Consider the following 10320-nt stretch of genomic DNA (forward strand, 5'->3'; position numbering starts at 1 on the left):
CGAGTCACCGCCCCTCGGCGGGGGGGGACGACACACAGGGACCGCAGCAGCAGCGTTATCCCCGCGCAAGGCACTGCCACGGCCACGTACCAGGAGCAAAGAGGGTCCTATCGCTGTGCAGCCCCCCAAGAACAGCCCATGGACACCGTTGCTCCCGAGCCTATACTTTATTAGGAACCAACCCGTAAGGTACAAATCGACAAAAACTTCAAAGAAGAGTTGTGTGAAAGTGTTATGTACAGATACGTTACACAGAAGAGAACAGGTCAGGCTCAGCAGTCCCTCCGTCTCACAGCAGTGCAGAGGCCAGGGATCTCCCACCCCCTTGCCCAGGGGTAAGCAAAGCTACTGCCACCCACCCCCTCAGTGTCCCCCTGGCCTCAGCCCTCCACACGTTCCTCGCCCTGTGAGAAAGGAGCTAGCGCAGCCACAGACACCGCATCGCTCTGCTAGCCCTGCCAGAGGGTTCAGGCAGAACCGAATGGGAAAGCGTACAGTGCCACACTCCTGTAAGCAGGGAGCAGGCCCCCGCCGGGAATGCACCAAAGGCCACGGTAGGCTCACTGGGAGTCCAGTGGGAACGGAAGAGGACATCAGGCAAACTGCAACCAGAGAGCTGGAGCCAGGGAGATGGCAGAAGTGCAATGCCAGGTCTCCTCATGACCATATTCCCTGCTTCCACCCCAATTAGAAGTCTTACCAAAAGGATTTAATCACCCTTACCATACAGGCCAATGAGCAGAGAGGGGCAGCTTGTGGATTATACCGCCCTCGATACCACTAGGTGAGAGGAGAAGGCCCCATCCCTTTTCAGCCTTCACCTCCCTTCTCTGCCAGGAATGGCACCCAGAACGTCACACACAGCTTTCCTGTACAGCTACCCAGACTGAGAGGGGCTGTTCCCTGCTCCAGTCTCATGAGATTCCCCACAGTTCATCTCCTGGAGCAACAAAGATCAGGAAAGCGGCAGCATTTGGTTTAAGTACAGCAGGAAGAGAGCTCAAAAAGAAGAGCGCATTCATTTGAGGTTAATACAAGAAACCAATTTCAAGGGGAGTGTTTCAGAGAGAAGCAGCTGTCACAACTACTGCCCTTCACACTGGAGTTACAGCCTAGTCAGTTTTATGTTTTCTTCTTTAGTTCCTCGAATCTCCGAGAAAGATCATCAAAGTCAATGTCTTCAGAGGCAGAAGAATTGGCGCCAGCAGATGCTGTTGGCAGTGTATCTGGCACGGATGGTAATTCAGGCAGCACAAAGTTATCAAAGGTATTAGCAGCTCCAGCTCTTGGTTTAGGAGAAGCTTCTGGCTTGGGCCCAGGCCCTATTTCGAATAAGAGAAATATCATTTCACCTCACCATCAACATGCTCTCACCAGGCCAAACAGCCACACAAAAGAAAGGTCATTCTATCAAAAAGGCAGTAGCAGTGTATTTTTCTGAACTGGATCAGTGGTCACACACCTCCAGCTGCATGTAGACTCAATGGGGAAACCCACGAGGTTTCAGGTTTATGTGGCTGCAAGGGGCTGCAGCAGCCATGGCAGATCCAGAGCAGTGACCCTGTCCCTATGGCTGCACCAGACAGCAGGAGATCCCCCTCCATGCCCGTAGCCAGCTGCAGGTGAGGTGAAGCTTCCACATGCCTACACTGTCTGGACTGCATCATGAGGATTCAAAGTCCCTCAAGACACATGCAGGTATCGCATGCTGTCACCCAGCTGTCAAACTGAAGCAAACAGCCAGATACAGTACACCCATAGGCCTATCAGCACGCATCACCAACACTCCCCAGAGACTCCATCAGATTGTTAGAAATCCTTGCTGAAGATAGCAAGGGTCTACTTACTCTAAAAACCCTCTCTGCCCTTATCAAGTGCTAGAGATAACAACTGCTTTCAAAACACGGAGCAGAACCACACTGTACAAGGCAGCAGAATTTTGTTCTGATCCAATTATGATGCATGAAGCATCTCGTAAGCCTTTAGGCAGATGGACCAAAGGATAACAGACATTTCTACTAGTCCTGTTCTGCTGTATGCAACCTCAACACTGACATTAATACAAACGTATCTACCCTCTTATTTCCTACTTCTCTCATTCTGTTGCTGCAGAATATTATTTATGCCATGTAAAAATGTATTATCACTTAGAGCTGTTGCTTTCTCATTTTATCCTGCAATGCCCTCCACTTGGCCTGACAAGTCAGCTTAAGCTGGAGACCCAGTACTGACTCCGAAGTCAAACTCTAGTTCTTGACCTTCCCAGTGGAAGTCTGTATCCTCACGGTTTTGAGAGGATACTCTCCATTTCCATCACAGTCCTCTCCAAACTCAAATCTCGCTCTCAAGATGTATTAAGTTTTACACATTGTTCCCTATATGGAAAGCTTCCTCCCAGGGACACCGGGATCCCAAGCTAACCGCAGCCCCATACCACCCTATGTTTCCCATACCTCTTGACATACTCACCAGCTGCTGGTGTAGCAGTGTCCTTGTCAGTGTTAGGCTCCTCAATCTGGAAAAGAAACTCGGTTACTACAGCGCTCTCTCCTACCAGGCACAGCATCACAGAGGCGTGTAGGCACTGCTCATGGGCAACAGTAGCCACACCCATGCAGAGCAATGCATGCCCCATCCCTCCCCAAGAACGCAGATGGTTTCCAGCACACTCTGAAGAATCTGCCTCTCTTCCGAAGAAAAGGAGGCAGTGCTTCGACTTTCCTCTCCCTCCCTGTCAATCAAAGCAGCTTCACTGGCCATATTCTGGAACTGGATAGACAGAGCATATCCACTAGCAGGTCTAAAATATTTATCAAGGATGTAAGTGGGAGAAGACCACCCTCTTCATCCACGTAATCACAGCTACTGCTTCATTTCTTTCATAAACAATAGCTAGGTCCTTGTAACCAGTAGCAAAGTATAAAATGACCCCATCTCAGGTTTTGGTCTGGCTGGGACAAAGGCCCACGGCACGGTCAGTTGTGCTGGTATAGCTCCTCATTCCCAGTGTGCTGCAGTCAGTGCCATCTATCTCCACCCAGCTAACAACTGTTACATCTGTGCCCACATCTCCTGGACTCAAAGTCTGCTGAGCAGCTCATACAAGGCGTCAGCACACACAGGTGCTTAGCTACGCTCATCCCTACTCAGGATACTGCAGAAACAAGAAGCACATCTCCAAAAGCAAAATGAGAGGCATGATCGTAACTACAGTAGCAAAAACATAGACAAGCATAGAAATAGAAGACTTCAGCCTCTCCTTTGATGTCCCCAAGGACTGAGAAAAGTCTGGGAAGAGTGTTTCAACATACATGATCTGCATCAGCCAAAATGTTCATGCAGGCTAACTATGAATTAGTTCAAGAGCCATAATTAAACAGACTGAAGGTGATAAACCCTTCACATTGAAAAAAAAAATCCCAAAGTTTGTGGACTCTACTTATTTATCACCATTTTAACAATGCAGTAAAATAGATCTTGGCTTTCCTTTGCAGCCAAAACACATAGCAGAATGAGGAACTTCTCCTCACAAGTCATTCTCCCATCACATGCACTCAGTGACTCACCACCCCCGTAAGCAATGCCAAGCACCACCCCAAAACCTCCAAAGGTTGACAGCAACATGCTTAATGAACGTTTGCCTTTTCCATGGCTACAACTGCACTCTTTTTGAGGTTCCCTCTGCTGCCTACAATGGTGATTCAGCTCAGGCACTTACAGACTCGTATGTTGGTGGAGTTGCTGGAATCGGTGGTGGATGGATGTTAGTGAAAGGCTGGTAGGTCCCCACTGGTAGGCCATTGAAGTTCTCCTGTACAGAGAGATCACAGTCGTGCATCAGACTACTCACCTGGGAGAGCAACCATGGGACAGAATATACCTACAGCTTCTATGGGAGTCAGAGAAAGCAGCAGTCTAAGATAAATGCAGGCAAGCATCCAACCTGATATAGTTTATACTTATTAGGAAAAGACTCTCAAGTATTAAGTCAGATGTAGTCACCTGGAGCAACAAGACCCAGCCAACAGGACTAGTGGGTAATTCTAAAGAACCAGCATGGCTAAACACTTCATCTTTCAAGGCACTAGAAGTACCAGGAGAAAAAGGGTAATACCCTGCCTTAAGCACACCTGAGCCATTTCTCCTCAGTCCAGTATCACAAAAGAGGACAGAGGTCTCCGGTTTACTCAAGGCTTTGTATTACTCTTACTTGTAACAAAACTTTGCCTCGAAGACCTAGAATTGGCACAAGTCCTCAGCATATTTATGACCATATTCAGCCAGCTGATGATACTGGGCCCAAATTTTCCATAAAAACCACTGCAGCATTGCAGGGACCACATTCAGATTCCAAGCCATCCCACTGTTCTGTCACTCTCCAGTCTACACGGATACCCTGCAAATGATTGAATTCAGAGAATGGTGCTCTTTTCAGCTCCCACCTTCCACCCTTGCAACAAATCATCTCCAAGAGCCATTGGCCTGGTCCCATCCCCTCCCCTTGCAGGTCTAAAGGCAGGGCACTTCCGCATTTTTCTGTGCTGTTCCCACCCCACAACACTCACCTGATTTCCTTGACTGAATCTTGGCACACTACCAGCCTAGCAACTTCAAAGTGCAGCTCCAACCCCTGGTCAAAAGCCTGACAGTCAGAAGACTGCCTCAGGAGTTAAGTCTGGACTCCTCTGTTCCCTGAAGGCAAAGAGGGCTGGCTGCAGAACAGGGGTAGGAACCTCCACAGTCAAGAAGCAACATGAAGCTTCAGCTGCACTGCCCACAATTTCCATCCCATGCAGTCTCACAGCAACACAATGGCCTTCTGACACATCAAGCTACCAGGTACAGACACTTCCCAATCATCAGGCACAGGACTAAACACCACAATCAGAGTCTTCCACAGAAAAAGGGAACACTCAAAGCAAAGGCACTTACCGGTCCCTTTTGAGGTGGATAGGAAAAGGGAGGATTTGGTGTTGGCATGGGCATAGGCATCATCACTGGCATGGGTACTAGTCCATCATGACCAATCAGCGGCGCTGTAAATCCACCACCTCCTCCGCCGCCATGGCCACCCTTCTTCACATCATCTGTGAATCCCACATCGATCAGATCTGCCTCTCCGCCTGCAGGGGCTTCAGCCTGGACAGGGTGGAAGAATTCTGCTCACCAACACATCTCTAGTCTGACCACAGCCCTCTGAACAGCATTAGATGCAGCACTTGTCACTGGACAAGATAGGACAACATGACAAAGACACCATACAACAAGGACAGAACAGACAGCAGCTACACAGTGATATTAATGGGAATCAGAAAGGGAACCAGACTATGGCACGACTAACTACAGCCACATGCTGTAGGACTGTGGGAAGGAACAGGTATCCTGCTATGCTAGGGCTGTCTAGAAGATGTTAAGGCAGAATTACCACCAAATTCGCTGCAGTGCCCTGTGCTCTGAAAGCCTGCACAGCACTAGCGGGACATTTCAGTCACTGGAACACAGTAGGGAGCTCCAGACTTACAGGTGCCTCACTCACCATCACCACTGAGTCAGGCTCATAGGGCACATTGTAGTTCTTGGCAATCTCGATGAGGTATCTCTCCACCAGAATCTTGGGTGGTGCCTCCACGCTCAGCTTGTGCATCAGCTGGAACACAAGGGTGCAGAGACAGTCAGCGGTACTAGGGCAGTGCAGCACTGCAGACCTCTATTCCAGCCACGGCCACCTGCTGCAGGGAGCACAGTGCAGCCTTGGAGAGGCCTTTCCTCCTAGTACGGCACCACTACAGAGGAGGCTGCCAGGCCAGGGCTCCATGTGCTCTGCTCCTCTCCATCCACAGCCAGCACAGCAGGGCCCTGCCTGCCAGGGACCTCAGCACTACGTTCCCATACTCCAATGCAGGCAGACCCCCCAGCAGCACAGCTGGCCCACCCTCCTCTGCAGTAAGCCACAGGCCTCAGCCACTGGCCACAGGAAAAATGGGCAGAGAGCCACAGCAGGCATGTCTGTTCTGCCAGCCCCAGCTGGCTGCAGCCATTCCACCAGTTTATTACCCTGTCATTGACTGTCCCAATCTGGTTTGTCCGGCACAGCTTCCCATACTCCTTGCTGTACTTGGCACACAGCTGGTCAGCAACCTGCAGCAGAAGAGAAACTCTGGGAATGTGCACACCCTTGCTTTCCCCCACCACACACTGCACATCTGCCATAGCCCCTACAGCTGCCCACCCCACCCCTCCAACCCTCATTTCTGCCAGAGTGCCCCAACTGAGCAGCCTTAGCCATCCCTGATGCTCCAGGGACACCTATACTGGTGTCTCCATCTGCAGAATCCATAAAACCATGTCCTCTGCCAGGACATAGACTCCTGGACAAAGGCTTCCATGAGTTTCTGACATCATCACCCCCACCCTGCATGCATAACACCCATCAAACAACCCTACTCACAATCTTTAACTCAGCCACTTCCGACTGGAGTCGCGGTGCAGCCCAAATCAGTGTAGATACTGCTTCTGCCAGGCCAGAGTCCAGCTCCCTAAGGAAAACAGAAGACAATCCTATCTCCACACCAAGCACCTAGTCTTTGCTGCCCTTAATCTGCTTAGCCTGAAAGCCCCCATTCTCCATGCTGGGCTCCAGAGTCTTCCCTGCCTGGGGAAGAAAAGGTCTCTGGAGGCCCTAGGACACTGAAACAAACAGGAGCCCTTCTGTATCCCAGGGCTGCCCCCAGCAGCGCACCTCCCCTAGCCCAGGGGGCCTGAACCCTCTCCCACAGCATACCCTCTAGGCCAGAGCTTACTTCATGGACTGAATCAAGCCAAAGCGGGCTAGCAGCAGATCGCAGTACAGCTCCAGGATCTCCATGGCCTCCACAAGGTAATCTTCACGGATGATGTGCTCCACACGAATCCTGGCACGCTCATCTTTTCCAGCTGCCAGATAATCTGCAATCTCCTTCCTTGCCTTCTGGGCCAACTCAGCTACGGCACATATCCCCAAGGCCAGTCACTGTGCTGGCAGGGGCTGCTGCCTCCATACCCATCCACAGTCCCCACCACACACAAAACCATCATGAGTTTCTCTTTCTCCTTCATTGAGCCTCTGCAGTGCAAGACACCGAGCCATGGCTTGGTGGAATCCTTGTGTCTAGGTCCTAGCATACTAACTCCCAGGAGAAAGGATAATGGGCTTGTAGCTCCTAGAAACACTCCCACACCTTCAACTTCCCTGCAGAGTCTATCAGAACCATGGATTTTATCTGTGTCTGGGCAGGGCAGGACAGCACAGGTGGAGAGAGCCTCCCACAGCACCCACAAAGTTCCCCACTATGCTGTGGGCAAAGAAAGCCCAGGAAAGGCCCCCCAGGGCAAACTGGCATGTCCCTCCAAACACAGCCCACAGCTACCACCCCATGCACCCCATAAATTGCACTCTGACACCTGCCAGGAAGGTGAACAGAGGCCACGTTATGGCCAGCCTGCTCCTCTGGGTACTCGCACACCAGGCAGACTGCAACGCCTGGGTCCAGCAAGGAAGAGCAAAAGGCTACTCCATACTTGGCCTACGGAAGTACCCTGAGCCCAGAAAAAAAATCATCTCCTCATGTCTCCTGAGCCCCAAAAGCATCTTGAGTCACATCTGCCCTCTCAAATACTTACTCTTCTTTTTCTCCAGCAGTTTGAGGCGATTGATGACAAGGCGCAGGTTGACTCGTAAGCGCTCAGCCTTGAACCCAGAGCCCAACATGATAAACACTTTCTGTGGGAGAAGAGAGGAAGGTCATTGGAACCAGGAGCTGTTGGTTGTGCCAGAAGGACACCAGTCACTGTTTTACTTGGGGAAAAAAAAAACAACATGATTTCTTCTGCTATTTCTAAATCTGGTTATTTGCAAAAGACTGGACCTACAGCACTCATCATTCCCTTTCCCGCTTTACAACCCTGCAACTAACCAAGGCCATCAGGGAATAGAAACGTCCTGGATATTCCCAATCCGACAGACCGAATCTTGACCCCAGAAACAGCTGCAAGATAATAAAAAACTGGGGCTACTCCATAAATAGGGTTAGAAAATACACCCTAAACCAAAAAGTTAAAGGCCTGGGTCTATTCAATCTAGACAAGTGACACCAGCCACTGATGTGAGCACCAGATTACATTAAAGTTTTAAGAATGTTAGACAAATATCCACCAACAGTTGTCTAGGAAAATGTGACTGTGCCTCAGTTCAGTAAGCTGAGCTTACCAAGATGGTATTTTGAGGTTCCATTCATCCTTAGGTTTCTAAGAAGCCCAAGTGGGAAAAAACCTCAGATTTCACAGTAAACAGCATTGCTGCTAGAAGACATGCTCTCATTCCCTTACTTCAGAAGATGAGGGAAGTAAACCAATGCCTCAAGATGCCATCTGCAACAACTACCATACAGTCAAATCCCCATTCTCTCTCTCTGTGTTACTTCATTGACAAAACCACATTTTTAAAGAAACATGAAAGTCAACTGTCAGAACCAAGCCAACCTCTGTCCTAGAATATGCAAGTTTTAAAATGGCTGCATGATTAACCCATGGACTGTACAAACTAATGTTGCAACAGTCCTGTCACCAGAAGGAAAAAGTTGCCATTCCATATTCCCCACTCTTCCTGCTTCCTGAACAAGTGCTCTGACACTTCTCCAGTCTCTTGTGAGCCAGTTCAACTCATTAGTCCTACAGAAAACTAACTCAGAGAAGACTTTACTACAACATTTTGTTACGCCAAGAACTGTTCATCAAGAGATCCTTCCTTAAGAGCTATCACATAGCAAGGCCTTGGCTTCTACCTGAAGGACACATTGGAGCAGACTTTTGGATAGTGATAGCATTTTGTGTATAACTAGTGGTTTATTACTACCTAAAGTATATCCAGTTTATTTAGCTGATGTAGTCACACATCAGCACAGTTATTTCCATGGTGCACAGAATGAGCCAAGCTCAAAAAACATTGCCACAGAAATATATATGTGTGACATAACTCTGATGCCATAAAAAAATCCCAAGTTTTGCCCTTCTGTAACTGGAACATACTCCTGCAACATTAAAATAACTTTATAGCACTGCAAGAAATAGTCTCAGTGCGAGCTGCAATGTCTCCATAAAAGTACCTGTTAAATAACTTTTCTGATTAACAACAACTTGTTTTAATAGACTCGTTCAAAACACAGCCATTAAGTAGCAGGCAGCTCCCAGCCATTCTTTTGCAACCATCCCACTGCCACTCTAAAAAGTTTTGTTGCCCCTGCTCCCCAGCATGAGGCTCTCAGCCACGCTGCTGCAAAAAGGCTGATCCAATTCTTCCTTCCCTGTACCTTGCCTTTCCGCCTCTCCCTGAGGACGGGGGAGCTGCTACTCTGACCAGGCCAAAATTAACCTTTACTCATACAGCAATCCGCCTGTTGCTAGGGCGGTTTCCAGGCGCATTAGTCAGCCGGCCAGACTCGCCGCCTGGCTGCCCAATGACCAGGGCTAGCTCAGAGAAGTACTCAGGCAGCGCAGCAGACACTGGGTTCGCTTTACCGGCGCAGCTGCACCCTGACGGGGCTGAGGGGGGGTGATCCCTCTACCTCCCCGCTGCCGTCCCCACCGAGGTGGCGCCGAGGGAACGTCCCACAGGGCAGGCGGGGCAGGCCCGGGGCCTGCCCTCGGCCCAACCAGCGGGTACTTGGGACAAGGCGTCCTCCTCACTACCAGCACCTTCTCGATCACCGAGCGCACCCCATCTCCCCCAGCTCGGCCGCCACAGCCACAACCCTACTCACCGGCCGCCCCTCCGCGCAAGCTTCGGGCACCCAAAATGGCGGGGTCCGGACCACACCACCTCACCGAGTGCGGAGGGATCCGCGGAGCCGGCATTCCCTATAACTTACCCGGGGCACGACCCAGCTGTTCTGGCAGCTACGGCGCCAAGGACGCAAGAATTTCCTGCCGCACCGACGCTGCGGCGTCCCGAGAAAGAAGCGGCAGCGGCACCGGCACAAGCGAGGAGAGCGGTGATAAGGGACTAAATGACCGATCGCAGGGATCCTCTACGCGTGAGTGTACCGTGTACTCCCGATAAGCTCCCGCCGGTACCCCTCCCCCGGCGTGGAGGTTCCGGCAGCACAGCGTTCCGCCTGCGGCTCCCCCCGCCGTCAGCCCCGCCTCTACGGGGGACGGGAGCCGCTCAGTTGAAGACACCGCGCCGGGTCGCGGGTGGGCGGAGGGGTCTCCGGTTCTCTGAGGGCCAGGCGGTCGTGGCGCCTTCGTGAGGGGGGGGGGTCGGGCCGAGGCTGAGCCCGGTGCCGG

General features: G+C 50.9%; 1 protein-coding gene across 2 annotated transcripts; it reads right to left on the bottom strand.

Annotated features, from left to right (window-relative positions):
- Positions 1-154: 154 nt before the first annotated feature.
- Positions 155-10001, bottom strand: IST1 (IST1 factor associated with ESCRT-III). Of its 2 annotated transcripts, none has more exons than XM_082489460.1 (10): positions 9903-10001; positions 7660-7759; positions 6801-6981; positions 6449-6536; positions 6055-6138; positions 5537-5647; positions 4933-5139; positions 3719-3811; positions 2470-2515; positions 155-1322 (listed from the first exon to the last, which is right to left on the bottom strand). In XM_082489460.1, the coding sequence occupies exons 2-10, from the start codon at positions 7745-7747 to the stop codon at positions 1123-1125; spliced, it is 1098 nt and encodes a 365-aa protein (XP_082345586.1). In that variant the 5' UTR covers positions 7748-7759; positions 9903-10001; the 3' UTR covers positions 155-1122. The 2 variants fall into 2 exon arrangements, with proteins under 2 accessions (XP_082345586.1, XP_082345587.1); XM_082489461.1 differs by lacking the exon at positions 9903-10001 and adding an exon at positions 9795-9800.
- Between the last annotated feature and the right edge of the window lie 319 nt (positions 10002-10320).

The sequence above is a fragment of the Vanellus vanellus genome (assembly GCF_965231255.1).
Source record: "Vanellus vanellus genome assembly, chromosome: 12".
NCBI lineage: Eukaryota > Metazoa > Chordata > Aves > Charadriiformes > Charadriidae > Vanellus > Vanellus vanellus.

Coding starts and splice junctions, on each gene's coding strand:
- IST1 (XM_082489460.1), bottom strand. CDS start 7,747: ATGTTGGGCTCTGGGTTCAAGGCTGAGCGCTTACGAGTCAACCTGCGC. Junction 5,648..6,054: donor TTGGGACAGTCAATGACAGG/GTAATAAACTGG, acceptor CTTGTGTTCCAG/CTGATGCACAAGCTGAGCGT. Junction 3,812..4,932: donor ATCCACCTCAAAAGGGACCG/GTAAGTGCCTTT, acceptor CTCTCTGTACAG/GAGAACTTCAATGGCCTACC.